Source organism: Melanerpes formicivorus, unplaced genomic scaffold, assembly GCF_026170545.1.
Source record: "Melanerpes formicivorus ecotype bairdi unplaced genomic scaffold, bMelFor1.0.p_v2 SCAF_158, whole genome shotgun sequence".
Classification (NCBI taxonomy): domain Eukaryota; kingdom Metazoa; phylum Chordata; class Aves; order Piciformes; family Picidae; genus Melanerpes; species Melanerpes formicivorus.
In genome coordinates this window covers 625750-653662 of record NW_027142510.1, presented here as the reverse complement: position 1 = coordinate 653662, position 27913 = coordinate 625750, and the positions used below count along the sequence as shown (strand labels likewise).

Sequence of the window (27913 nt, the reverse complement as noted above, 5' to 3'; positions counted from 1 at the left end):
GATGTGGGGCAGGTGCCGCGGCAGGTGAGCACAGCTGGAATATGGGGCAGGTGAGCACAGCTGGAATGAGCAAGAGGCAGGGGCAGGGGCAGGCAAAGAGCCGTGGGAGGGGTGCAGGGAGCGGTGAGCATCCGAGTCTGGCTGCTGGGTGCAGATTTTGGCCCGGGTCAGCAGCACCAGGACAGAGCTGGGAGCTGAGCTTGGGGCTGGCCCAGGCCGGACACTGGGCCCGGTGCAGTGTCTCCTGTAACCGGTCCCCGGCCCGGGTCACTCTGGGCCCTTCCAACCGCCATGGCACCGCGGGGCTCCCCCCGGGGCGAGCACAGCCTTGACGGTCGCGGGGTGCCCGGGGCTGTGTCTGTTATTTATAACCCCAATAAACGGTGCCACCGGCACCTAAGTCTCTCCCGTGTCTCCACGCGTTTCGGAACCGCGCGGGTCTGGTCGCGGGGCTCGGCTCGGGGACCGGCAGTGCCCTCTGCAGGCGGACGCGCCCGGGCCGCGATGACCGCCCGGTCCTTCCTGCCACGCCGCCGGCCCGGCTGAGACGGGCCTGGCGGCTCCGTGGCCTCCGCCCGGCCCCGGCCACGCCGCGTCCCCGCGGGCAGGAGGTGAGTGGGGCGCTGCGCCGTCGGGGCTGCCCCGGGGGAACGGGAGGGCGGGCGGCACCGGGAGAGCAGCCGCGGGCATCGGCACCGGCGTAACGCCGCGATTACGGACAGCGGCGGCCCGTAGGGGCGGGCGGGTCTGCGCGGGGAGCACTGGGGACCGTGTTCAGGCCGCCGGTGGCCGGAGGGGCAGGGCTCGGGGCTCCGGCGGGCAGGTGGCGGGGGGCAGGGGGGTGGTGGATTTTCCCCCCACCCCCGCCGCCGCCCAGAGCCCGGTGGGTCGATGCCCACGGCGTGGCCAGGCAGGGGCCGGCGGGCGGCGGTGCAGGTGCACGGACGGTGTGCGGAGGAGGTGGCAGCGGTGCCGCGTGGGGGGGTCGGCGGGGGGTGTGTGGATGTGAGGCAGGTGGACGGACGGAGGGAGAGGAAGGAAGGAAGGAAACAGAGCTCGAGGCCCGGGGAGGAAACGGGCACCCTGGGCGAGGCGCGGCGGCAGGTGCCCGGTACCGGGCACCGGCAAGCGAAGCAGGGGAAGAGTGCAGCCCCGGCGCTGGAGCGGTGCCCCCCGGCGCGGCCCGGCCGCCCGCCCGGTGACATAACGTCTGCCGGGGCGGTGTTTGCCTTGGCAGCCCGCGGCGGCGGCAGCGGCTCCTCACACTTTCCGCCAGCGCCGGGCAGCGGCCGGGCTCTGAGTCAGTAGCGGGGATGGCGGGCGCGGGGAGGGGGGGGAGGGGGCCGGGGTGAGCTGAGGTGAGCCCCGGGACGGGCCAGGCCGGGCCCCGCCGCTGCCTCCCGGGGGCCGGCGGCCGCCAAACAGGTTGCGCGGGGTCCCCGCCCAGGCACCTGCGGAGGGGCCGCTCGGGGGGGGGAGGGAGGGTGGGAGGGGGGCCGCCGCGCCCAGCTCCAGCGCCGCCGGGAACGGGGAGGGGCTGCCCCGCCGCGCCCCTCTGGAATCCCGGTTCTCCGTGCCCGGCTCTCCAGCCCCCCGACCCCGTTCCCGTCCCTCCAGCTCCCCCCCCGTGCCCAGTTATCAGTGCCCGGTGCTCCGCGCAGCCCCCGCACTGTGCTCTGTGCTCAGTTCTCCATTTCCCCTCTTCCCCGGTGGCCTGTTTTCGGTACCCGGTTCTCGGTACCCGGTTCTCAGTGCCCGGTTCTCCGTGCCCAGTTTTCGTTGCCTGGTTCTCTGTTCCTGGTTCTCCATCCCCCACTGCCCGGTACTCCGTTCTCCTCCTCGGTACTGGGTGTCCCGATGCCCAATTCTCGGTGCCCTCTTCACCATCCCTCCCTGCTGCTTCGGTGCCTGTTCTCCTGGTACCCAATTCTCCGTCTCCCCCCGGTGCTCGGTTCTCAGTGCCCAGTCCTCCATCCCCCCTCCCGTTGCCAGTTCTCCCGTGCCCGGTTCCCCCGCCCCCTCCCCATGCCCGCGGGGCGGAGCGGGACTTGCCCGGCCCCGGGGCTTGGCGGCCGCAGCGGGCGGGGCGCTCTCGGCGCCTGGCACCGGGCGAGGCGCCGGGGGAGGGGGGGAGGTGAAGAGTGGGTGCCTCACCAGGCTCCCTCCTTCTCAACACCGGGGTCGCTCCCGGCGCAGCCCCGTTAATCGCCGCCGTCCCGAGCCTCTGACTCAGCTCTTTCCGCCCCCCAACACCGCACCCCGGTGCTAGGGGGGGCGAGGGGGGGTTGGCCGCATGGCCCCCGCCCTCCCGGAGGGGTGGGTGGTGTGGCGGAGTTGATGGGCGGTCCCCACTACCAATAGGAGGCCGGACCGCCGGTGTGCTGTCCAATGAACGAGACGGGGGCGGGCGCTTCCTGGAGCCCCGGCGGCGGCGGTGGCGACCGGGGGGGGCGGGGTGGGGTGGGGTGGGGGGAGGCGGGCGGGGCACGACGGCGGCAGGTGAAGGCGGAGGCGGGGCCGCGGCCCCCGGGACCGGCCCGTGGCTCGGGCGGGGCTTACAGGTGAGCGGCGGAGGGTGGGAATCGGACGGACCCACCGACGGGGTCTATACGGGAGGGATCGACCGACCGGTAGCGGGACCGGTGCGGCGACTGCTTTTGCAGCCCGGTTGCGGTGAGTCGCGTGGATCCGGGATGCTACCGGCGTGCACGGTCGGGACGCGGAGCACTGTCGGTTCTCGTTTGCCGGGAGCCCACGGTGCTCCGCGTCCCGACCGTGCACACCCGCCGCTGTTCCTCCGCGCCGGAGCCGGTGAACGCGTCGCCCGTGGGGGGTGGGGGGTGGTCACGCATGGCCTTTCTCCGGTCCCTCCGCGCGGGCCTGCGGGAAACCGGTGACACTTGCATGTCCCCGCCGCTTCCCGGGGCAGCTGCCAAGCTTCTGGCAGGGATCCGGTTGTGTTGCTGCCATCCAACCGAAGTCCCCCCCCGCGGGCTCACCCCATGGGCGGCAGGGTGCTGGCGCTGTCCCACCGCCCTTCCTGGCCTGGTGAGCGATTCGGCCGTATCCCCGGGTGCACTGGGCAGGGATGGCATTACGGCAGTGGGAAGGCTGCTCGGGAACTCCACTGCTGCACCGGTGCCGGTAGAGCCGGGAGCCGAGGGTGGATGTCCTCATGTCCCAGCATTCTGTGCCATGCCAGTGACCCGCTTGGGCCTGGCACGTTGGCAACAGTGGTGGGTGCGTCGCCGCTTGCCGTTGGCAAGAGGCCACACAGGGGTGCCCACTGGGCCTGGCGTCTTGGTAGCACCCGCCAAACACCGGTGGACTCTGCCCTGCACGCACCCAGCCCTGCTGTACCTGTCCCCCCCCGGCTGGCTGCCCCCAGCCGGCTGTTTGCCCGGGGCGGGGTGCGGTATTTACCCTCCCGCCGTGGCCCGCGCCACAGGAGACCCGTCGCCCCCGTCGCCTTGGGACGTGTCCACCCTTTACCCAGAGCTGCTTTCGCTGGGCCCAGGGGAAGTGGTGCTGGATTTGGTGTGGGGTGAGTCTCAGCGTGCCTCAGTTTCCCCCCGCCGCAGCCGGCCCGGCTGGATCCGGAGGAGCAGGCTGGAGGGGACAGACTGGGATCCCCCAGCACCGGCGGAGGCACAGGGCAGCTGCTGGCGGCTTGAGGCTGCGGTGGTGCTGCCGGTGCCGGGTGCCGAGGGAGGGGCTGGGCTCAGGAACTTGAAGTGGGTGCGTGGAGAAAGGGAAGCTGTGGAGCAGGGGAGGGTGTGGGGCAGCAGGACTGGGGCTTGGCTGGGGCTAGGGGTGCCCTTGGTGAGGATGAGGTTAAAGAGCAGCTGAAGTCCGCGGGCATAGGCGATAGGCAGGTGGGGGGGGGGGGGGAGGGGGGAACGCCAGCGTTGGGTCTTGGGGACCCTCTGAGACCACATGCCTGGGCACCGGCTGGCAAGCACCCCCCTTGCTGGCACTGCTGCGGTGCTGAGCCCGAGGCCGTGGCAGCGTGGCTCTGCCAGCTGGTGCCGGGCACCCTCGGTGCACACGTGGCAAGAGTGCGAAGGGCCTGAGCGCGGCAGGAGCGGGCAGTGGGTGCCGCGGGGGGGGGAGGGGGGAAGGGCAGCGCAAGCCCCTCTGCCCCGGCCCTCGACGGGGTGGCCACTGCCCCACTCCATGGAGCACTGGAACTTCTCCTTCGGGGCAGGCGGCGGATGATGAAACCACGGAGAAATCTCTCCTGGCAGCGCTCGGGCTGCTGGCGGGAGCCCCCGGGAGCTCTCGCTCCCCCTGCGCCGCCGCCGCCGCCTTTCCATGGTAACCCCACCGCGGGAGCCAGCGGGGTGCTGGCGGGGGAGGCCGCCCTGTCTAGGGGGGGGCCGAGGGGGAGAGGTTGGCGCCCGCCTGGCTCCCTGCGGCAGAGCTGGCGTCCCCGACATGCCCCGGGAGCTGCATGTCCACACCCCAGCGAGCCCTGGGGCAGCCGGAGGGACCAGTGAGGGGCTGGGCCGAGACCCGTCCGACTCGCTTCGTGCCACGGAGGTGACGCTTGGGTGGCCGCGCAGGCGGCGGGGGAGGCGGCCGTGCCCACTGGCCGGTGCCCACGGCTTGGTGACCTTCAGCGCACTCCGGTGCCCAAGCCGCGTTCCGTCTCCGGGGATGGGGCTGAGCAGTTCGCGTTCACACCGACGGGGTGGGAGCCACGGGCCCTGGGTGTCCCGGTGCCACCGGGAGCCGGTGGCGTGACTCGGCGGGGCTTGGCTGTGGGCGGGCGGGGGGGACCGGAGCCGTGGCGGGCGAGGGAAAATGAAAGCAGGTGATGCGGAAGGAGAAGTAGGTCAGGCGAGCGCTGGCCTCTCCCGGCAGCCTCGGCTGCTCTGCGTGCTCCGCTCCGCTCTGCCCCGGCTGTCCCCACCGCGTCCCCAGGCCCCATGGGCAGCGGCTGGAGGGGGCGGTGAGTACGGGCGGGGGAGGGTTCCTGCTCCCAGGTGCTGGGTCCCTGGCAGGGTGGGTGCCAGCCGCTGAGAGCGCGGCCAGGCTGGTTGGCACACAGTGGGCACAGCAGCCAGTCTGGCAGTTCTGCTTCGGTTCCCCTCCCTCGCGGGTTGTGCCCAGGGAGAGAAGGGGATGGGGGCTGCGGTGGGGATGGGCAGGGGGGTTCTCCACTTTGGTCCAGCTGTGGGGCTGAGGAGGGGAGGGGAAGGGGATTCCTGTCCCGCTCGGGCTGCGCTGAGCCAGCTGGCACAGTGGGGACATCCCGGTGGGGTTCGGGGCCGGGGACAGTTTGGGGACAGCCCCAAGCAGCCCAGCAGGGCTCCATGGCCACCTGTCCTGAGCTCTGCTCCACCGCGGGGCTGCGGGGTAGAGGCTGTTTGATCTCCTGGCGCGGGGCTGGCCGGGGTCTTGCTCGTGGTGCTGCGTGGGTCAGGGAGGCTGCGGCGGGCACGGCCTCACTGGCAGCTACGTGGGCTCAGGGGGGATTAGAGATGACTGCTCCCCCCCCCTCCCCCCGCCGCCCTTCCCTCCCCCGGGATCAGCCGTGGGCAGCGGGGAGCTGGCAGCAGGCAGCTGCCGTGGGGGCGGAAGCTGGGCTATTTCGGGGGGTGTGGAGGGGGGGCTGTGGGCTGGCACTGTCCTTGCTGGGTGACCCCACTGGGACCAGCACCGCCCTGGTGCCAGGATGGAGCATCGTAGGCCTTCCTGTGCCAGCTGAGGTGCTCAGTCCCCGGGGTGCCATGAGGACAGGGACCCCACATCAGGGAGGAGGTGCCAACAGCCCGGGGGGGGGCCCTGGGACCGTGTGGCACGGCAGGACCCAGGGGGTCTGGCTGCTCTCCAAGGGGCTCCTGTGACTGCGTGCTGCAGGGTAAGCAGCACCAGAGCTGGCTCCCCCTGAGGCCAGTGAGCGGAACCAGCCCATCTGTCCCAGGCTGAAGGCTGGCAGAGCCTCGTTCTGTTGCCACTGGCACCCCTGTGCCCAGGCCCAGGCTACCTCAGTGCCTCCGCAGCCAAGTCTTCTTCATCCCACTGGAGTCCTGTCCAGGCTGGGTTGTGCAGGCTGGGGTGTAAGCAGGATGCCCAGGTCCACCGTGCTGCTCTCAGTGTTGGCAGGGGTGCCCTGGGCACCAGCCAGACTTAGAACCCCTCTGAGCACTGCCTGCCTGGACACGGCCCCGGCCCCTTGGCTGCTGGGGGACCTGTGGGTGGCTTTCAGCCCACTCTGGGGCGATCAGTCGTGGGGTTTGCTGCTGTTTCCTGCCTGTTCCACCCCTCCAGTCCCCCCAGCCCCATTTCAGTAACCTCTTTCCTTTCCCCTTTCCTTCCTTCCTTGCTTCCTTCCCTCTGCCTGCTCCTGCCTGTGCGTGGCCCCACTCCCCAGGCCGCCCTGGCAGGGAGCAGCTGGGGACAGCCCACGTCCGGCCTCGAGTGGCCTCTCCCAGCACTGGGGACAGCGACGCTCGCAGCAGAGCCTGAGGGTGACCAGAGAGGCCACACGTTCCTGGCCACGTCTGTCCTGGCTACCCACGGGTGAGCAGGGCACTGTGGCACCCCTTGTCCTGGCAGGTCAGGGTACCCTGTGTTGGCACATGGTGGAGGGCATGAGGATGCCCGTGGCTGAGGTGCCTGTCCTGCCCTCAGGAGAAGGCCATGTGGGTGCCATGGTGCCATGCAGGAGCCAGGATGCTTCTGGAGTTTGTCCTGGCTTCATGCAGGGTTGGGCTGGGTCCTCTCTCTGGTGGCACTGGTCAGGGGTGCCAGGGGCTAAGGCAAGGGTGGAGCATAGAGGAAGATGGATGAAGGTCAACCCATCCTCCCCAAAGGACAGCACCTTGACTGCCCGGTCCCAGCTGGGTGGGCACCCTCAGTGCCCCCCAGCCAAGGTGAGCAGCAGTTGGTGGCCAGCGTGTGGGTGGTTGCAACACCCCCAGGGTGGGGGGACCTGGTGACTCACCCCAGTGGGGCCTGGCCACCAGCGGGAACCCTGAGTCAGGGCTGCGTGCCCATGCTGTGCCCCTCCCTGCCCGCCTCGCCCACCTTATCTCCCGCCCTTAGCACCTGGCACACCTGGGCCAGGGGGGGCTGGCGCCATTCCCCTCCTTTATGGGGAGCAAAGGGCAGGCAGAGGGTTGGCAGGCAGGTGCCACGTCCCTCCTTCTCTCCTGGGGACGCTGGCCTGGGGCCATGCCCAGCAGTGTGCCCCCTCCAGGGTGGCCGCCCAGCCCGGAGCATCATGGCACTGTGGTGGGCAAGGCTGCTGCCTGCTCCACCGCTGCCTCTGGCAATCGGGGCCGACCCGTGGTGGCACAGCCAGCACCTGCCCGGTGTCCTGGGTGAGGGGGGAGGCGAATGCTGTGCCAGGGTGCATCGGCCTGCACGGGTGAGATGCCAACAGAGCCGCTGCCCGCCTGCCATCCCCAGTGCCCGCCCGTGTGGTTGGGCTCTTGCACAACGCAGCCCTTTCCGTGAACGTTGCTGGGGCCGGAGGCCCCCTCCCAGCCCGGCTGCGCGGCCGCCCTGCCGCGGGGCTCTTCCCCTTTCTGCCTGGCCCTCTGCTGCTGGCACCGCTGGCATAGCTGCCCAGAGCCCGACCAGAGCCGTGCCGGGGTGCCGCGCTGGGGCTTCCCCTGCCTGGCTGGTGGGCAGCCCCACCGCAGTGCCCTGGCACGGCGCTGGCCGGCTTGGTGTGGGCGGCTGGGGCGGATGCTGGGTGCTGGCGGTGGGGTGTGGGGAGTGCTGCCCGGTTGCTAATTGTTGTTTAGCTGGGGACGCAGAGGGTGTAATTAGGGGGGGGGGGGGAGGGGGTTGAGCGCACCTTCAGCCAGCCCCCAGGGGACTGCGGGGGCTGTGGCCCACTGGTAACCCTGCCCAGGGAGAGCAGAGGCCACCAGGTAACACGATCCAGCCAGGGCCCCTCCCTGGGCCAGAATGTCCCACAGCCCCCATGGGACCTGGAGGAGCTGCTGTGGGGGCAGAGCAGGACCTGCAACTGCAGGGCTGGGGGGCGGCTCCAGGGCTGGCCAGGCAGGCCATGGCACGCCGCACCAAGCCCAGCCCTGCGGTGACAGCCCCGCTCCCACCGAATCCAGGCACCCTCCTGGCTTGGCTGGGCTGGCCACAACCAGCAGCAAATAAATGCCCAGTGCCCAGCACCCAGCACCCAGCACCCTGCCTTGGGGCGGTGATAGAGCAAGCGCCCATCCAACGCCCTGGCACGGGGTGGGGGAGTGTGTGTGGGGGGGGCAGGGCAGGTGTCAGGGAAGATGATGCTGGTGGCAGGGAGGGGATGCCCGTGGCACTTGGGTGCCCGTCCTGCCGGCGCTGGGAGTTTCCTCCCGCAGGAGGGAAGCCGGGGGATGTCCCCCTTGGCCGGTTCCGGGTTGGCACCCCACGGCCCGGCACCGTCCGCCAAGGGTTAATGCCGGTGTGTGTTCTGGGAAGCGGGGCTGGGAGGTGCGTGACCCGGGGTGTGGGCGTCGACTCCTTTTGAGGTGGGATCCTGCGCTCAAGTGCAGCGGGGAGCAGGGCCAAGTTCACACAGCACCACCTCTGCCTTCCCCTCCCTGCCGTTCGCGGGCCACCGACCCGGCCGCGCCACAGCCTCGGAGCCACACCGGGACAAAAAAAAAGCGCCAGGTGAGCTGCGTGCCCACCCTGTCGCCAGCAGCCCGCCCCGGCGGCTGAGAAGGTGCTGGGGGCCACGGGAAGCTGGTGTGGTACCGGCGGGCACGGGGAGGGCTTGGCTATGGCACCAGCCGGGAGGCTGCCGGGATGCTGGCGTCGCCTGAGCCCTGCGCCGCCCTCGCTGCCGGTGGGATGGGAAGGGAAGGGAAGGGAAGGGACAGGTGGAGAGGTCTGGGTCACTATGACCTGGCAGAGCAGGGCCCGCACCCTGTGTCAGCAATGCCAGGCAGCCGGACGTGCCTCTGCCTGGCTTGGGCAGCAGGGAAGTTTTTGGCATCAGGAGGGAGCTGTGATGCCAGCATCGGGCTGGTGGGGAAGGGGTTGGCTTGGGGGCTCGGTTGGGCTCGCAGCTGCTTGGCTCTGGTTGGAGGTAGCTGGCTTGGTGCTGGGGCTACCACCGGACCTGCAGCCTCCCGTTCCGCCATGGCAGGGCTGCCTGTGCCCATCCTCCAGCCCAGCGATCGTGCCGGGCTGGCACCGGGCCCCAGTTCCTGCACCAGGCAGTGGCGCCTGGGTGCGGAGGCAGACCTGAGCTGTGGCACCTGGACCCCCTTCCTCGGTGCCAGTGGCTGCCTTGCCTTGGCCGTGGCACACAGCCGTGCCCACTGAGGCACTTGGGGTGCCTGAACACCACAGGCTCCCTGGCTGGCACCGAGGGCATGAGGAGCTGAGTGGCGGTACAGGGCTGGGGTGGTGCCATGGCTCTCACTCCTTGGCACCGTGGGGCAGGGGGCTCTGTCTGTCCTCTTCTCTCTTGAAGCCATTTCCTTTCGTCTCTGCCGGCTGTTTGCTCCTTTCAGAGCGGCTCCGCTTCCCCCAGCCGCCTGCCCCCCAGCACCGAGACCCCCAGCACAACTCTGGCGTGTGCCCACTCCAGGGTCTCCAGCCCAGCCAGACCCCAACCCACTGCCTTCCCCACCGGCTGGGCAGAGGAGCTTCACAGCCCCCAGCCCTGCAGCCGTGCCACCCCCCGCAGCAGGGCAGCCAGCATCGGTGCCACTGCTGCTCCCTGCCAGCTTTGAGCAGGGTATTGGGGGGTGGAGGGCGATGCATGCCCAGACATCTGGGTGTCCTTCCCAGCTCCCTGAAGGTGAGGGGCCTGGCAGGGTGAGGGGCTGGGGGCCATGTTTGTGGCTGGTGCTGCACTCCCCTTCCTGGGTGACTCATTCTCCCCAGTGCAGCTGTGAAGTCCCTCGACAGCGTTTGTCACTCTTGTGACTGCGAGCAGTGGCACTCAGCAGCAGCCTGGGGTGGGGGCTGCACTCCCTGGGACCCCTGCCCCCCTTCCTCATGGGGGAACAGATAGGGGGAACCCTGAAAGGACACACACTCCCAGCCCCTGCTCCGCAGCCTCTACTGTCCTCAAGCTGAGGCTGGTGCCGGTACAGGCTGGCACTGTGCCCAGGTGCCATCCTGGCTGGGCAGTACAGGGCACAACCAGTCCCCATGCAGGGTGGGTGCTGCAGGGATGGTGTGCAGCTGTGCCAGGCCAGCCAGACCCCCCAGGGCTGGGTTGGGGGGTGGGAGGGCAGGTGAACGAGGGCTGCCTGCAGTTGTGCCAGGTGGCACAGGCTGGCGACGGGATGTCAGGGTGACCTGAGCAGCCATTGTTCCATGCCACCCTCCCTGGTATGGGAGCTGGCTCAGCATGGGGAGCGTCCCCCACTTTCCTCAGCCCCCTGTGGCTCCCTCAGCCCAAAGAGGCCTGGTGCAACCAAGGGAAGCCCTGGCATGGTGGGGGCACAGGCATCGCCACCAGCCCCCTCCCCAACCTGCGCTCCCTGTGCCATCATCTGCGGGACCGGCCAGGGACGGCTGGGGGGGGGCTGGGGGTGTCGCTGGCTCCCTCACACCTCGTCCCCCCCATTTCCTTATCAGTGCTGTGATCTCCTCGATGGCAGCGCCCTCTCAGCATGTGACTTCGCTCCAGCGGGGAGGATGCGCGGGGGGTGGGGGTGTCGGGGGAAGGAGCCATCGCTGCCGCTTCGGTGCAATGGAAAATCCCCCTCTCGCCACCGCCTCACCCCGGCACTGCCCCGGGCCCCACCACCCTCGTCCGCAGGCATCCGGCCCCGTGCTGGCTCGCAGGGGTCCATGGCTCCGTGTCCAGGCTGAGCGAGGCCTCTGCCAGCAAGTTCTGTGGCCCCGGCAGCAGCAGGGCTGCTGGCACCTGCGCCGTGGTGCAGCAGGGCCGGGGGTGGCCATGTCGGCTCCTCGGAGCACCCTGCCGCCAGCCCTGCTGCTGCACTGGGCTTGGGCACTCACTCCCTTGGTGCAGGAGTCCTCACCTGGGCACATGCCAGTGGGTGCCAGCCCTGACCCTGCCAGGAGGAATTGCCCCATGAGCACCCTGTGCCCAGGTGTCCCTCACGGGACCAGGGTGTCCCTCCTACTGCCACTGGGTATTAGCTGGGGCAGGCAGCAATGGAGGAGGGTACTGGTGCCACCCTATTCCCAGGACCACCACCTCTGACGGGCCCTGGGGACCCGCAGGGCCCTGGGCTGCCCTCGGCAGGCGCCACGTCCCCATCGTCCCCCTGCAGCCACCCAAGGCATGGCGCGGGGTGCCTGCCTCCCCTAATCCTGCCCCCGATGCTAATCCTGCCTAATCCCCCCGGGGGCTGTCGCTGCCTGTTGGCTCCCGGGGCTCTGATGGTTTAATCACCCCTAATCCCCTCGCCCCCGCCCCAGCCAGCAGTGGGGACCCCGGCTGGTGGCAGGACGGGCTCCTGGCAAGCGAGAGGGGCACGGCCATGGGCACTTGGCGTCGGCGCCAGCATCCCAGGCGGTCGGCACTGCCCGGCTCCTAGTTTCAGGGGCGGCTGCCGCCTGCCCTGCCGGTCGGGCCTGCTCGGCAGCGGCTGGGGCGGCTCCGCAGCCGGTTGCTCCGGGGCCGTTCCCAGCCGCCTGCCGAGGCAGCCCCATCTTGGCGGCTGCCCAAGCGCAGGGAGCGGCCGGCTCGGGGATGGGCTCATGTGCCGGGGGCCGCCGGCCGCGCCGCCCCTCCGCGGGCAAGAGGGGGCACGTCCCCCGCGCCCGCCGACGGCACAGCCTGGCTTGGCACAGGCCGGCACGGCGTGGCGGGGCCCGGTGTGGATGGGTCTGGCATGGCTCGGCGAGGCTTGGTGTGGCTCGGCGATGTCCAGTGTCACATAGGATAGGAGGATGTTAGGGGTTGGAAGGGACCTCTAGCAGGGGGGTTGGATCGAGTCCAACCTCCTTGCTAGAGCAGGACCATGGAATCCAGCACAGGTCGCACGGGAACACATCCAGAGGGAGCTTGGAAGTCTCCAGAGAAGGAGACTCCACAACCTCCCTGCCACCATGTGCCATGGCTTGGCTTGGTTCGGTGCGGCATGACTCTGGCAGCACCCACAGCCTGGACGTGGCAGTGCTGTGTTTCCCCACGGCCTTGCCCGGGGCGCAGGCAGGGCTGCAGCCAGCAGAAGGACCTCCCCACCCCAGTGGCACCCAGCAGCACTGGGCAGCCAGGAGGCCATTACCCATGGCTGGGCATGGGGCTGCAGCTGCAGACCTGCTGCCTGTCCCCTGCCTGTGGGTTGGGAGCCGGGCACTGGGCTCCTTCTTCCCCCACGCTCCATCTCCCACCTGCTCCAGCTGCATGAGGACAAGCAGGTTCCCAGCGCAGCCCTGTGGGGACGCCATGTGCTGGTGCTGGCAGTGCCAGGCTTAAGAGCTGAGGCCAAGCCCTGCCAGCCACAGCGTGGGAAAGGGCCGGCTCGCACAGGCAGGGCTTGGCTGGGCGAGGAGCGGCCCCGGGCTGGGGCAAAGGGGGAAGGAGGGGGCCGGGCCCCCACTGGGAGCGGGGGCAGGAACCGGCGGCGCGGGTGCTGATCCTAATCTGCGGTGGCAGGAAGCGTGGCCCCCGTTCCCAGCCCGGCTGGGCTCCGTGGGGCGGCCCCCGGCCCTCGGGGCCCTCTTCCCGGCACTCACCCGCCCACCCGTGCCCGCCGCCGGCGAGGCACCGCGTTCCCAGGATGGGGCTGCCGGGAGCCGTCGGCTGTGCCCGGCCGTGCCGGGGGGCTGGGGAAAGGGGGGTGGGGGGTGGGCTGGTGCAGGAAGCGCTGCACCTCGGCACCGTTCAAAGGCACCGCGCTGAGATTTCCCCCTTTGCTGTGGTGGCACAGGGTGGGCGGCACGGGCAGCCGGGTGCTGGTGGCAGAGGAAGTGTGGGGGTCTGTGGTATGGGGGGCCTTGCCACCTGCCAACCTCAGCGTGGGGTATGGGGGGCTGAGCTGGGTTGCCAGTTTGGTGTCCCACCGAAACCTCAGTCCCTGGCGGTGCCACCACCACCACCCAGCCCTGTTGCAATGGAGGTTTTTCCCTCGCACCCCAGAGGCACAGCAGAGCTGATGATGCTTGGAGCTCCTGGCGCCTCTCCTGCCTGTCCCTGTTTGGGTCGCTTCCCGTGGCAGTCGGTGAGCTCATCCCATTCTTCCCGCAGGTGAGGACAATGGCCAGCCCGGAGGACGACCTCATCGGCATCCCCTTCCCCGAGCACAGCAGCGAGCTGCTGAGCTGCCTGAACGAGCAGCGGCAGCTGGGGCTGCTCTGCGATGTCACCATCAAGACGCAGGGGCTGGAGTACCGCACCCACCGCGCCGTCCTGGCCGCCTCCAGCCGCTACTTCAAGAAGCTCTTTGCCGGGCCGGGGCCGGGCCAGGAGGTCTGCGAGTTGGACTTCGTGGGGCCGGAGGCACTGGGGGCGCTGCTGGAGTTCGCTTACACGGCCACGCTCACCATCAGCAGCGCCAACATGGGCGAGGTGCTGCGCGCCGCCCGCCTGCTGGAGATCCCCTGCGTGATCGCCGCCTGCGTGGAGATTCTGCAGGGCAGCGGCATGGAAGCGCCTGGCCCCGACGACGGCGACTGCGAGCGCGCCCGGCGCTACCTGGAGGCTTTCGCCACCCTCCCCGAGGGCGAGGTGCCCGCCCCGCCGCCCCCTCGCCCCGCTGCCCGCCGCAGCAAGAAGACTCGCAAGTTCCTGCAGGCTCGTGGTGCCAGGCTCAACAACCACGCCGAGGAGCCGCCCGTCGAGGCCGAGAGCTGCAGCAGCCCCGCGCCGCCCCCCCAGATGCCCTCCCCTCCACTCCCGGAGGAGCTGCCCCTGCCCTATGACAGCTTCGAGATGCCCGAGGAGGAGGAGCTGCCCCCACACTCCTTCCCTTTCCCCTACCAGCCTCCTCTGTCCCCCGAGGAGGCCGCCTCTGACGAGGACCCCATCGACCCCGACCTGATGGCGTACCTGAGCTCGCTGCACCACGAGGCGCTGGCACCCGGGCTGGACAGCCCTGACAAGCTGGTGCGGAAGCGCCGCTCGCAGATGCCCCAGGAGTGCCCTGTGTGCCACAAGGTCATCCACGGGGCCGGCAAGCTGCCCCGGCACATGCGCACACACACGGGGGAGAAGCCCTTCGCCTGCCAGGTCTGCGGGGTCCGCTTCACACGGTGAGTGCTGTCCCCACAAGGATCCTCCCTGCCCGATGGCATCCCCCCCCCGGGGCACCTCCCCTGCCAGCCCTGGATGTGGCTCTGAGCATCCTGATGTAGTGTGAGGTGTCCCCGCCCCTGGAACTGGATGGTCCTGGAGGTCCCTTCCAGGGAGTTGGAACTGGATGGTCCTGGAGGTCCCTTCCAGGGAGTTGGAACTGGATGGTCCTTGAGGTCACTTCCAACCCTTAACAATTCTGATTCTGTGTCTGGGGGGGGGGGATGGGGGGCCGGGGGAGGTCTTCTGCACCCCATGAGTGCTGCCAGGTGGATCCTGCCTGTCTGCTGGGTACCTGATGGCACCCTCCCCCATGACACCTCCTCTGCCAGGCCTGATGGTGCCCAACTACATTCCTGGCATGGTGCAGTGCATGCCTGGGGGAGGGTCTTCTACACCTCAGGACTACTGCCAGGTGGATCCTGCCCGGGTACCTGATGGAATCCCCAATGGCACTTCCCCTGCAGCCCTGCTGGGGCAGGTCCAGGGGGAGTCTCCTGCAGCCGATGAGTGCTGCTGGATGGACCCTCCCTGCCTGCCCACTGGAGTACCCAGCAGCACCCCCTGGGGACATTCCACTGCCAGCACTTGGTGTGCTGCAACACAGAGACCCCTCCCCTACCACCACCAATGCCACAACGGTGCTCTCACAGCCCACAAAGGCAGCCAGGATGTGGTGCCCTGACCCCTACCGCAGGGCTGCCGGCACCATCCCCTGCCTGCCGCGGGCCGGGTGGCTGCTTCCCCAGGGGTGCTGGCCACCCGATGCTAACATCTAACAACCCTCCCCCCCCATCCCCCCCCGCCCAGGAACGACAAGCTGAAGATCCACATGCGCAAGCACACGGGGGAGCGGCCCTACTCCTGCCAGCACTGCAGCGCCCGCTTCCTGCACAGCTACGACCTGAAGAACCACATGCACCTGCACACGGGCGCCCGGCCCTACGAGTGCTGCCGCTGCCACAAGGCCTTCGCCAAGGACGACCACCTGCAGCGGCACCTCAAGGGCCAGAACTGCCTGGAGGTGCGGACCCGCCGCCGCCGCCGCGACGATCCGACGCCGCCGCCGGCCGGCCCCCCGGGGCTCGACCTCTCCAACGGGCGGCTGGAGGGGCTGCGTCTCTCCATCAGCCGCTTCTGGGGGCCGGGACAACCTAAGGAGGAGGAAGAGGAGGCGGAGGGAGAGGAAGGGCCTCAGCCGGACGAGGCCGTGCCGGTGGTGGAGACGGCGTAGGGCCGCCGCGGCGGCGGGTGCCGTGCCGTGCTGTGCCGTGCCCACCGGGGTTTCTGTTCCCGTTTTTCCCCGTCACGGTTCGTTCCCAGTTATGCAAAGGGGGAAACTCCCCCCTGGCTGATTTGCACAATGGGGTGAGGGGGCATGTCCCCGCCGCCCCCCGCCCGTGCCCGGGTGGCAAAGCCCCAGCGGGAGCAGGGGGAGGAAAAACGGGACCGGTTGTGTGTCCCCCGCAACCTCCCGTGGATGCACAACCCCCACTCCCCCCTCCCCAGCGGGGCCGGGACCGAGCGGGGGCGCTCCTGGACCGAACCCCCGCCCCCCCCCAACCCCGCCGCCACCGTTAAAACCGAGGCGGGGCCGGCAGGACGCCCCCTGGCGGCCCCGCCCCATGCTCTCCCTTGTTGGTGGCGGTTTTGGGGGGCGGGGGGAGGGTGTTCCAGCCGCCCCGCGCTGTACATAGCTTGTCCCACCATCCCCCTTCCCCATCCCGAGCAGCCCCTCCCCGGCGAGCCCCCCCTCGCCCCTGCACTCCCGGCTGCTTTCTCTCGGTTGCACTATTCGGGTGAGCCCACCCCTCTCCCCCCCTTCACCATCCCTTCGACACCCCTTCCCCCCCCCCCAAACCACCCCGGCCCTGTGGGATCTCCCTCTCCCCGGGGGTGGCCGGGTCCCAGCGGTCACCTCTCTGCCCTTTGCACATGCCCAGCCTCCTCCTAGGGCGCAGCCCCCCCGACCCCGCAGGGCTAGCAGGGGACCGGCACTATTTGCCTAAAATAAGAGTTTATCTATATTTAAAAAGATGATGTAATATATTCCCCCTCCCCCCCCCCCAAAGACCCCACCTGGCCCCCCCGCTGCTGCCCGCCAGCGCTGCCCGGCCCCCACCCCGCGTTTGTCCCTTGCCGTGGGGTGCCGGGAGGGGGTCGTGGGGACGGGGGGCGGGGGGGGGGGGGGGGCGCTCCCCGTCATGGCTTTAAAAAAAAAAAGTGCCTTATGGTGAACTTGAAACTTTTCGGCTACTTGAACCTCTCTGGTGTCAGGAACCAAACGAATCATCGGCGGGCGGGCTGTGTGTCTGTCCCCCTTCCCCCCCCGCCCCGCCGGGTCGCCTCTGTCTGTCTGTCTGTTTGTGTTTGTTTTTTTAAACGAAGGCTGCTTGGTAATAAACGGAGAAGCAGGGACCCCCCCCTCCGGCGCCCGGCTGTCTGTCTGTCCTGTGCCCTGCTCCGTGGGGTTGGGGATAGGGGCACCGTGGGGCTGGGGGCAGCGTGGGACTGGGGACAAAGGGTACCATGAGGCTGGGGGCACCTCAGGGATGGGGGCAAGGGTACCACGGGGCTGGGGCCACCGTGGGAACAGGACTTTGGGCACCATGGGGATACAAATGGGAGCACCACGGGGATGGGAATGGGAACACTGAGGGGCTGAGGGCACCATGGGCATGGAGATGGGGGCACCACAGGGCTGGGGATGTGGACATCAAGGGGCTGGGGGTGCCATAGGGAAGGAGATGGGGGCGTGGGGGCACTGAGGAGCTGGGGGCACTGTGGGGCTAAGGGCACGGCAGACACGGAACCAGGAGCAACATGGGGCTGTGGGCACCACAAGGTTGGAACCACCATGAGCTGCCAGCTGCCAGCTCAGGGCACTGGGATGCTGGCACCTCGAGAACTGGGTGCTTTATTCACCAACCCCTCCCCACCCGCCCCGGCAAGTCCTGGCTTCAAGCTTGTTGCTCAGGCTCCAGCCACGTCTCCGGAGCCTGGCCCTGTGTCCTCTCCGCCGCGTGGCACCACCCTGCCGTCACCGGGCCCTGCCCTCGCTCTTGGGCAGCTTCACCGCCACCACCTCCTCCAGCTCGCTGCCACTGCTCTCTGCCCGCTCCTGGTAACTGAAGTCCGCGCTACGAGAGGGAAGATCAGCGTCAGGGACCAGCACCCCCAGTGCCAGGGGGTGCCAAGGCCGTCGCCACCCCCCGTCGGCCGCTGTCACCTGTGCAAGGAGCCGTCTGAGCTGTCCACACCGCTGCCGCCCCCCTCGCTCTCTCCGCTCTCCTCCTGCTTCAGCTGGGCTTGCAGCCGGGCTGCCAGCTTGGAGGGCAACCTGCGGGCACCCCCCTGGCCCTTTGCCACCTGCTGAATGCGTTGCCGCAGCAGCCGCCCTCGCTCCTGTCCCCGCAGCGTCCTCACAGCCCCCAGCCACAGCTCCGTCGTCTCCTCATCGCTGGAGTCCCTGCGGGGATGCGGCAGGGCGGGGATGGGCTGCAGCCTCCCACCCACCCTGCTGCAGCGCCCCCCGGGGGTTCTGGTGAGCTTGTTGCAACCCCTCCCCTGCTCACATCTCCTTGTCCTCGGTGTCAGGGTAGGTCAGGAGGCCCATGCAGACGGAGCAGATGTTTCTGAGGGTTTGGTGGCACTCGCTGCAATACAACCCTGGGCACAACGAGGCCGTAAGAGGAGTGGGAGATTCTTGGGGGGGGGAGGGGTGGGTAAGGGGGAGGGGGAATGCCCCATATCTAAGCAGGGGTTCCTACCTTTGCATCCAGGTGTCAGGCACTTGATGAAGTCTGGCTGCTGTGCCACCCCACAGGCCAGGCACTTCTGCTGGATGCCCAAGAGCCAAGCAAGCCAGGCAAAGGCAGGCAGCCTGCAGGCACAGAGCTGATGCTCCATGGGGCAATGCCACCTTGAGGGGACTCCCAGGGGCGGCATTGACCTTTGACAAGGGTGCTTATGGGGTCTGGATGGCTCCAAGGCCTTGGCTGGCAGCTTACCTGGAGAGGAGGAGGTGGAGGCGTGGGTTGGTCTTCCCGGTGTCGGCCACATGCCGCATGGCAGCTTGGTGCAGGGCATTTGCCAGCACTTCCCTCCGTGCCAGGATGTTAGTGTGGAGGAAGGATATGCGCTCCTAGCACGGGGAGGATGAGTGAGGGCAGGTGGCTGCTGAAGGGGCATGGGGAGCTGGGCTGGAGGGGAAGCTTCTCACCTTCTCACGCCAAGGGTAGTAGGCAGCGCACACCGCCCGGCGCAGCCGTGCCACGTACCCACCGAAGACAGTGATGAAGAGGCAGATGCCATAGAGGAGTCCTGGGGGGAAGAGCACAAGTCACAAAAGGTCAATCCCACCGCCCCCAGTCCCCTTAGCCTCCCACCCAGCACGCAGAGGGTGCATCACCCCTGGTCACCCATGGTGAGGTAGGTGCTGTAGTCCGGCTCCATGGGCTGGAGGAGGCAGCGCTGGGACAGCACCGAGATGTTGCCCTTCTGCAGCGTGTCGAAGGCAGAGACCAAGTCCCGGAAGATGTCGCTGGCATAACCTGTGCCACTGACACTTATGCCCAGCTCCACTGGCGCTGTGGGGCGAGCAGCTCAGTCCTGGGGCATCCGGCACCCCCAAAGCCCCAGCCTCAGGCGGCAACAGCGCCCAGGGGTGCTGCCCTGGCGCAGTGTGGGTGCTGCCCTGGCGCAGTGTGGGTCCTGCCCCGGCGCAGTGTGGGTCCTGCTTACCTCTGGCCACGATCTCCCCCTGGAGGTGGTGCTGGACGAGATCCAGCAGCCAGAAGAGGCTGTAGTCAGCCATGACCACGCAGACCCCCAGCAGCAAGTGGCGCAGGACCCCCACCAGCTGCAGCCCGTAGAGGCGCCGCTCCCTCTGTGTCATCCACGGTGCGGCTGGGGGCGCAGGGACACCATGAGGCCGGTGGGACCAGACAGGACCCTATGGGCTCCCTGGCGTGGGGCTGTACCAGGGGAACATCTTCCTTACGAGGAGAGCCTGAGGGAGCTGAGGGCTCTTTAGCTTGGAGAAGAGGAGACTAAGAGGTGACCTCATTCGTGTTTATAAATATATGAAGGGTGAGTGCCAAGAGGCTGGAGCCAGGCTCTGCTCGGCGATGCCCAGTGCCAGCACAAGGGGCAATGGTGGAAGGTGAGGCATAGGAAGTTCCATGGAAAACATGAGGAAGAATTATTTCCCTGTGAGGATGACAGAGCCCTGGAGCAGGCTGCCCAGGGGGGTTGTGGAGTCTCCCTCCCTCTCTGGAGATATTGGAGACCTGCCTGGATGCGTTCCTGTGGGATCTGCTCTAGGTGATCCTGCTCTGGCGGGGGGGGGGTTGGACTGGATGAGCCTTCGAGGTCCCTTCCAGCCCCTAACATTCTGTGAAGCCCCCCGGGCGCGGGGCTGACCTGGGGGGATGTAGCGGCGATTCTCCCAGGCGGTCAGGGGCAGCACGGTGGCTCTGCCCTGCTGTGCCCGCCGCAGGTCCAGCGCCACGAACTGCCTGGTGATGTAGATGTTGTCGAAGGAGTCATCCTGCAGGTACTGGCGGCGGTACCGCAGCGCCCTGGCGACACGTAGTGGGGGGATGCTGGCACGCTGGTCCCAGCAGCCCCTTCCCCTTGTCCCCCTGGGTGGGGCCAGGGAGAGACCGCAGCCCACTCACTGGAGGTACATGTAGAGGACGGCAAGGAAGGAGAGGTGTGTGAAGAGCCCCAGGACCTCCTGGATGGGGTCCAGGAGCTCGCCCACATTCTCCATGATGTCCAAGGCCACCTCCCCCAGACTCTTGCTGGCGTTGAGCTGGACGTCAAAGTAGTGCACGGCTGAGATGTTGAACTCAAACTCTCGGCGGACCTTGTTCAGAGCTTCCTCCAGGGCTGTGGGGGTGACAAGGGACTGCGTGATCCTAGGGGTTAGGGCGAGAGACGCGAGTGGGGGCAGAGGGAGGGAAGAGAGCGACCCCTGAGGCCCCCACGTGGCACCAAAATACTGACGGGCCGAGACGTTCTTCTTAAGGAAGGACTGGAGGTACTGCGGGATGACGCAGAAGAGGAGGGCAACTGTGGAAAGAGGGAGCCTGTGCCAGAACGGGGTCCCCGCGGCGGGCAGGGGTCTGCCGCGTTCCCGCAGACACACTCCAGAGAGGGGGCAGGGACCTGCATACGTTTGGCCAATCCACAGAGCGACCTGAAGGGGACGATGGTGTAGCAGAGGAAGGCGAAGAAGAAGAGGCTGCGGTCGCAGTTCTCCTTGGCGTCGTCGAAGAGGCGCAGGCAGCGCTGGTGGGGGCTGCCCAGCTCCTCGTTGCAGATCTCGGTCATGTTCAGCAGCCACGTCCAGACGTTGCCCAGGGCTCGCCCTGCGGGCAGAGAGTGGCCACCGGGGGATTGGCAGGAGGGCGATGGGAACAGGGGACAGACTTGAAAGCAGGGTGCTGGAGGGTACTGGGGGGAAGGGGGGGGAAGGAGACTCGGGGAGGACCCCTCCCACACTCACCAACGTGGCTTACAGAGTCCATGATGGAGCGGAAGAACTTGCGGATGTGGTCGCCCACGGCCTTGGATTTCTGGGCGATGTGCTTGATTTCAGAGAGGGCATCTGCAGAGAGGGAGGACCCCTGACCACCCCCTGATCACCCCCGCACCATCGCCTGCTGGGCAAGGGCAGCCTGGGGCTGGACAGTGCTGCTGGGGCACCCTGGGGAAGGGACCCTCCCAACCCACCCCATGCCCCCACTCCCTGCTCTCACTCAGCAGCGGCTCCTGGGCAGCCTGCACCCTCTCGGCCGTCTGGTTGAGGGCGAGCTCGGCCCCGCACGACAGCGACTCGGCGGCCCGGGAGAAGTTGTGCAGGACGTTGGTGCAAGGGCCCTGCACGGCCATGCCCAGCACCAGCACCAGCATCAGCACCTTGCCCTCTCCTGTGTGGACAGCGTGGCCCTGGGGGCTCAGCTGGGACCCAGCACCTCCCCAGCAGTCCCCTCCCCAGCTCCCAGCACGGTGGCTGCTTACTGGTGAAGATTTGGGGCAGCGACAGCAGCACAGTGATCCGTGCTCTGCTGGAGAAGGCCATGCTCAGCCCCAGCCCTGCTCCCAGGCTGATGGTGGTGGCCAGGCAGTACCAGATGTTGTGGCCTTGCACCAGCAGCACCAGAGCCCCATACAGGCTGGCCAGGACCAAGCCCAGCACGAAACCACCAGCGCTGCGGGCCAGTTCCAGCGCCTGGCTCCCCTCCTCTGCCTGGCACAGCAGCCGCGGCAGCTTGTGCCCAGGCTGGGCATTCAGTCCCTGCCCCGAGGCCAGCGCCATGCTTTGGGGGGAGGCTCTCTCAGCTCCAGCTGCTGTCCCGGGCCGCCGGTGCTGGGATACGGGGGGGGGGAGCAGGCGGTTCACAAGGCGCCGTCTCCAGGGGAGCGTCCCACGGCTGGGGGTTCCCAGGGAGCATCCTGCTGTTGTCAGGACGAGCCACGGAGCTAGCGATGGACCCTGGGCAAGAGGTCTCGGCTGTGACAGAGGCAGGCAGGAAGCAGAAACCACCCAACACGAGTGAGGTCCCCTCCCGCCCCACTCCTAGCCAGGGTTGCCCGTGGGTAGGGGCAGAGGCAGGGCTGAAGGCTGCCCTCCCTGCCCAGCCCTGAAGCGTGTGGTGGTCTCGCTGCTGCCCGCCCCCTGCAGTCGCTTCCTTTGGAGCTCGCCGGATCAGCACCGTGCCAGCAAATTCTTCCTGGGCGCTGGTGTGGGGCTGCTTTTTGGCCTGGGTGAGTGTGTCACAGTGCTGGGCACGGCCCGGGGCCGGTGGCACTGGGGGCTCAGGGCACATCTGGGGCTGTTTCAGGGCTCTGCCAGCTCCTCATCGTTCCCACGAACATGACCGACACGCACAAGGTGCAGCTCTCCTGTGGGCTGACCGGTGAGGAGGGGGCTGGAAGGGGGCTGGGTTGACAGAAGCGGCCGGGAGACCCCCCGGGGGTCTCGGAGGGACCGCGAGGATATTTCTTTGCTCCTTACAGGGGTGACTGCCTTGGGCTGGGCCATGTCCCCTCACTTTCGTTGTGCCAGCCTGCTTATGGCCCCCAAATTCCTGGGCAAGGAAGGTCGACTCTACGTCCTCTCCTTTGTCCTTGCTGCCATCTACAACGGTAGAGCCCTCCCCCACCATGGCCTCGCCCCTTGCCAGCTGGGTCCCAAAGGGATGGTGAGGTCTGAGCCCGCCCTGGCTGTCACGCAGGGCCTGTGACCAACATCTGGCACAACCTGGAGGAGGTGACTCGCTCCCTGGGCTGCATCGCAGAGCTGCAGGTCAACCACAGCCGCCAGCTCTGGCTGGTGTCGATGGCTCCAATGCTCAGGGTGATGGAGGACATGGAGGTGAGACTGGGGGGGGGGGGGGAGAGGGGCCGAGGTGGGCAGCGAGGTGGGCCGGGAGGGGGCACCAGGGCTGAGCCTCTGTCTGTGTTTCCCCACCCCTGGCAGCGGAGCGGGAAGACTCTGAACGCAGAGATGCAGAACATCTCCCGCGCCTTCGTGGGGCTGAACGAGGAGGTGGTCAGCAAGGCAGGGTATGACCTGCGCCAGAACCTGCACACAGACCCCCAGAGCGCCTCCAGCACCCAGGAGCTGTTCGAGAGGAAGACCAAACTGCGCTGTACCTGTGAGCAGGGAGGGCAGGGGGCTGGCAGCGTGTGGGCTGGCAGCTGCTGGCAGCTGCTGGCAAGGGGATGTGGCTGCCCGCAGGCCCCCACGCCAGCCTTGCAGGGCATCCTGGGTGGTGCTGGGTGTGGGCAGCTGAGAGCTGCTGGCACCTCCCCATCCTCCTCCCGCCCCTAGATCTGATCGAGCTGGGCATGCAGCGCTGCCGGGACTGGTTCAGTGAGAAACATGAAGCCTGCATGGCAAAAGTGTTCGTGCCTGTGCTCAGCCACTTCCTCTGCCTGCCCATGAAGTTCACTGCTCTCTGCCACATTGTCAAGGGTGGGTCCTGCCTGCGTGGCTCCCCCTCCGCCCCCGCTCCTCGTCCTTTCCCACCGGGGGCAGCTCCAGGTCCGCTGCTCTGCAGCCCCAGGGTGGCACCGCCCTGTCCTGGCTCTCTTTGTACTGCCCTCCCCCCCTCCTCCCCCCCAGCCATGCACGTCTGGTGCTGGAACAACATCCCCGTGGAGGGCAACTTCGGGCAGATGTACGACATGGTGAACAAGTCTGTGGCCAGCCTCAGCCAGGAATTCAGCGCTAGGGTCGTCTACCAGGTGGGTGCCAGCCCCCTTGGCACACAGGGCAGAGAGGGGAGGGCCGGATTCTGCCCGGTGCCACGGCCCTTTCGCCGCAGGAGAAGCACCAGGACATGCTGATAGGCATCAACGTGTCGGCAGCGCAGCTGGTGGAGGATGTGACCTCCCAGCTGCAGCAGCACAGCTCCCGCATCAGCCAGACCATCTCCTTCCTGCGCCTGCTGCTCTCCTTCACCTTCATCCTCGTCTTCATCTCGTGAGCCTCGGGGTGGGGAGTGGGCAACAGGGGCAGCTCTGCGGCAGCCACGGGGTAAAGGGCTGGAGGCCTCCTTTGGTGACAAGATTCATGGGGGGAGGGGGGTTCGGCGTCTGGGCATGAAGACCTCAGGGGGCAGCAGCAGGGAGGTTGGGGCAGGAGGAGAGCCCTCCCAGCACATCCTGGGGAGCAGTGGCAAGTCCCTTGCTCCCTTGGATGTCTGGGGCAGGTGGAGAGCCCTCCCAGCACGTCGTGGGGGGCAGTGGCAAGTCCCTTGCTCCCTTGGACGTCTGGGGCAGGTGGAGAGCCCTCCCAGCACATCCTGGGGGGCAGTGGCAAGTCCCTTGCTCCCTTGGACGTCTGGGGCAGGTGGAGAGCCCTCCCAGCAGGTCCTGGGGGGCAGTCTCTTGCTCCTTTCGACCTCCCCACTCTTGCCAGGGCTTTCTACTACACCAAGCAGTACTGCCAGGACATCTGCTTCGACAACCTCTACATCACTACCTACTTCTGCCAGATCGATGCCCGCCGCAGAAAGCAGGTAAGGGGTTGGGGAATCACAGAACTGTCAGGGCTGGAAGGGACCTCAAGGCTCATCCAGTTCCAACCCCCCTGCCATGGCCAGGGACACCTCACACTACAGCAGGTTGCTCACAGCCACATCCAGCCTGGCCTTAAAAGCCTCCAGGCAGGAGGCTTCCACCACCTCCCAGGGCAATCTGTGCCAGTCTCTCACCACCCTCCTAGGGAAGAACTTCTTCCTAACATCCAATCTGAATCTCCCCACTTCTAGTTTTGCTCTCTTTTCCCCAGCCCTATCACTCCCTGACACCCTAAGAAGTCCCTCCCCAGCTTTCCTGTATGACCCCTTCAGATCCTTGAAGGCCACAATGAAGTCTCCTTGGAGCCTTCTCCTCTCCAGCCTGCACAACCCCAACTCTCTTAGTCTGTCTCCATAGCAGAGCAGCTCCAGCCCTCTGCTCACCCTCGTGGCCCTTCTCTGGACATGCTCCAACACCTGCAGATCCTTCTTGGATCTCCAGGGGAGAGGTGGAGGGCAGTCCCCCACCCCCAGAAGGGGGTCCCAGGGAGCTGTGCTGAGCTGCCCTACTCCTGCTGGGTGGAACTTACCCTCCCCAATTAATTCGGAGGAACTACCCCCAAAGGAAAATCGCTCAGAGCAGCCTGGTTTGGGATGGAAGCAAACGAAGCTCTGTTTGAAAGCAAAGGGAGCTCTATTTGAAAGCAAACTAAACTCTGTTTAAGAGCAAACTAAACTCTAAAAAAAATCAAACTAAGATCTACGAAGCCGAAATGCAGTGGATCTGCACCAAAAAAATACCCAAGAGGTGGAAAATAGAGATAAGATGTATCCACAAGTAACACAGAAACTCCTCAAGCCCCCCGCCCCCCGGGCGGGACCTGCTCGTTTCTTCCTCTCCTCCCTCCCTCCTTCTCCTTCCCTCCCTCAGGAGTCAAAACAGAGATCCCGAAAAGGGAGAGGGAGAGAGAGGAAAGTTGCAAGCAGGCAGGAGAAGAAAAGAGAGCAAGAACTCCTTATGGCTCTGCTCCGTATCGCCATGAGCGATCCAATGACTGCCTACAGACCTCGGCATTGTTTCCCCTCTGCTTCCAGTGGGCATTTGTGTTGCTTTCAGCCCTTGGCAGCCAGGGACCAGGGCTGAAGCTCCCCCCTTCAAGCTCTCTAACCTCCCTCCCCTAGCACAAGCGACCGCTGCTGCCCCTGCACCGCTCAGAGGTCTCTGCTGTGGTCTTCCCCTGCCGCCTGGCCATGCAGCTGCCCGAGCTGCGGAACGTGGTAAGGGGCTGTGCTGGGTTGAACAATTCGCCCCTCCCCTGCGCCCCCCACCCAGCATTAAATTGCCAGCCCAGCCCAATTGGTTGGGAGCCAAGGAAGCTGCATCTGCAAGCAAAACTCTGACCTGCAACGAAATGCAAGGACTATGCAGAGAGCAAACAATATTGACATTTATTCACAGGTATTTGTAGTTTATAAACAGCACGAGAACAGCCCCACCCCCCCCGGCCAAAACCCAGGGGAGCTGCTCCCTTCCCTGCTCCCCTCCTTGCCACCCCTGGACACAAAGGGACAAGAGAAAGAGCAAAGGGTTGGGCTTTAGTACTTGAGCCAGCGGTGCGGCCAAGAAGGCCAAGGGCATCCTGGCCTGCAACAGGAACAGTGTGGCCAGCAGGAGCAGGGAGCTCATCCTGCCCTGTGCTCAGCACTGGTTAGGCCACACCTTGAGTCCTGTGTCCAGTTCTGGGCTCCTCAGTGCAGGAAAGATGTTGAGATGCTGGAAGGGCAACAAAGCTGGGGAGGGGTCTGGAGCACAGCCCTGTGAGGAGAGGCTGAGGGAGCTGGGGTTGCTTAGCCTGGAGAAGAGGAGGCTCAGGGGAGACCTTCTTGCTCTCTGCAATGTTTTACACCCAGTGGGGATTCATTCACTTTCTACCACTTTCTGGTCAAGATCTGTGGAAAATTGTAAAGCCACAGCCTAAAACTATCACAGGGGCTGGCAGGGAGTTGGGGGAGGGAACAGGGGAAGAACTGGGGCTGGGGAGGGATCAGGCTGTGACAGATCCTGCTCCCCACAGGTGCTGGAGCTGCTGGAGTGCATCCCACCCCTGCTGCTCCTCCTGCTCACCTGTGGCCTGGATCACACACTCTTCACCATGCTCAGCGTCATCCAGAAGCACTCCTTTGTGGAGTACTCCTTCCACAGTGAGCCCCCCCAGCCCCCTGCAGCAGCCCCCACCCCACGGCCCCACTGTGCCCTGCAGCAGTGTGAGGTGTCCAGAAAGAGTCCTAGATTGGGGTGGGTTGGGAGGGATCTTAGAGCTCATCCAGTTCCAGCCCCCTGCCAAGGGCAGGGACACCTCCCACCAGCCCAGGTTGCTCAAGGCTGTCCCCTTACCCTCCACCCACATCCCCAGCCAGACAACCCCCTCCCGTGTGCTGCTGTCCCACAGGTAGCCACCACTTGGCTGTGCATGTGTCAGGCACATCCCTGATGGCTCAGCTCCTGCGGAGCACCATTGGGGCCTTCAACACCTCCTCCAGCACCCAGATGGAGACCTCCAACCTCGGTGAGCCCCTTCAGGAGATGGAATCCCCCCCTCCCCTACACTTTATGGCCTGCCTGTACCCGCCTATGAGAGGGGCCTGGGATTGGGGCAGGGATTTCCCCAGGTGGGCTCAGCGCTGTCACCCTGTCCCTAGCCTGCCTGCCACGGCCCCAGGGCATGACAAGGCAGCAGTATGTGAGCAGCTGCCTGCCCATGGCCATGCTGGTCCTGCTCTGCCTAGCCCAGGTCTATACCTACCGCCTGCGCCGCGCCATCGCCGCCTTCTACTTCCCCAAGGTGAGCGGCCGGCGGGGGCTTGGCCCGGCTCAGCCTGATTCAAGGGGCTGGTTTGGGGGGTTCCCCTGGCCTCGCCCCCTTCACCTTCCTTGCTGCTGCAGCGGGAGAAGAGCCGAGTGCTCTACTTCTACAACAAGCTGCTGCGGCAGCGCCAGCACTTCGTCCAGCGGCAGCGGCGGCGGCTCGCCCGGAGGGCACGGCAGCCGCCGGCACCGGTGAGGATGTGGAGCTGGGGCAGGGATGTTGAGCTGGGGGGATCGCCCCGTCCCAGTCCCAGGTCTGTTCCCCTCCGCAGTAGCCGCTCAGCCCCAGAGGGCTCTATCCCCTCCTCCCCCCATCCCCACTGCAGGGCAGATCGGCGCTGGAGTGGTGCTGCCAGCGGTGGCCTCGCCTGCGCCGCTGGATGCGGCGGAGGTGCACAGTGTGTGAGGCACCGGAGAGCCCCCGGGACCGGCTGTGCCCCGTAGCCACCTGCCAGGCTCGGTTCTGTGGGCCGTGCTGGAAGGAGGCAGGTGGCATCTGCCTGGTTTGCACCCCCGGGCGCTGCAGCCTCTCCCAGGACAGCAGCGAGGAGGACATCAGTTACGTGGCCTGAGGCAGCCCCCTGCGCCCCCCACCATAAAGGCTGTGACCCCCCCAGACTCGTGCGTGGCTTGAAGTGGGGTCTGTGGGGTGCATTGGTTGGGATGGGGGCCTCTGGTGCACAGAGAGGTGAAAGGAGGTGTGAGGGTGATGAGGGTGGGGGACTGGAGGGTCTTCCCTGTATGGGATGGTGAACAGAAGGGTCTCTGAATTATGGGTTGGGGCAAGCAGGGGTCTTGATAAGGGTAATGGACCTGGGG

The 27913-nt window shown here is 67.1% G+C and overlaps 3 protein-coding genes across 6 annotated transcripts; 2 read left to right on the top strand and 1 right to left on the bottom strand.

The window, feature by feature from the left end:
- The first annotated feature begins 519 nt into the window (after nucleotides 1–519).
- ZBTB7B (zinc finger and BTB domain containing 7B) lies at nucleotides 520–16616 on the top strand. 4 transcript variants are annotated; one of them, XM_068168847.1, is made up of 3 exons: nucleotides 520–611; nucleotides 13148–14151; nucleotides 15002–16616. In XM_068168847.1, exons 2-3 carry the CDS (start codon nucleotides 13157–13159, stop codon nucleotides 15423–15425), a joined length of 1419 nt encoding a protein of 472 aa, XP_068024948.1. In that variant the 5' UTR covers nucleotides 520–611; nucleotides 13148–13156; the 3' UTR covers nucleotides 15426–16616. The 4 variants fall into 4 exon arrangements, with proteins under 4 accessions (XP_068024948.1, XP_068024947.1, XP_068024945.1 ...); XM_068168846.1 differs by lacking the exon at nucleotides 520–611 and adding an exon at nucleotides 2494–2561; XM_068168844.1 differs by lacking the exon at nucleotides 520–611 and adding an exon at nucleotides 2572–2673.
- Nucleotides 16617–17180: 564 nt separating this feature from the next.
- DCST2 (DC-STAMP domain containing 2) lies at nucleotides 17181–21518 on the bottom strand. The gene is made up of 15 exons (XM_068168841.1): nucleotides 21221–21518; nucleotides 20959–21129; nucleotides 20706–20807; nucleotides 20374–20568; nucleotides 20204–20269; nucleotides 19873–20086; nucleotides 19616–19773; nucleotides 18935–19099; nucleotides 18613–18780; nucleotides 18414–18514; nucleotides 18202–18335; nucleotides 17962–18074; nucleotides 17767–17860; nucleotides 17421–17660; nucleotides 17181–17331 (listed from the first exon to the last, which is right to left on the bottom strand). Exons 1-15 carry the CDS (start codon nucleotides 21516–21518, stop codon nucleotides 17232–17234), a joined length of 2319 nt encoding a protein of 772 aa, XP_068024942.1. The 3' UTR covers nucleotides 17181–17231.
- Nucleotides 21519–21688: 170 nt separating this feature from the next.
- On the top strand, nucleotides 21689–27724 carry DCST1 (DC-STAMP domain containing 1). The gene is made up of 16 exons (XM_068168840.1): nucleotides 21689–21755; nucleotides 21842–21967; nucleotides 22045–22119; nucleotides 22220–22348; nucleotides 22438–22577; nucleotides 22683–22860; nucleotides 23037–23180; nucleotides 23331–23452; nucleotides 23533–23690; nucleotides 24129–24228; nucleotides 25411–25506; nucleotides 26304–26430; nucleotides 26679–26795; nucleotides 26929–27071; nucleotides 27173–27286; nucleotides 27421–27724. The coding sequence occupies exons 1-16, from the start codon at nucleotides 21689–21691 to the stop codon at nucleotides 27664–27666; spliced, it is 2082 nt and encodes a 693-aa protein (XP_068024941.1). The 3' UTR covers nucleotides 27667–27724.
- The last annotated feature ends 189 nt before the right edge of the window (nucleotides 27725–27913 follow it).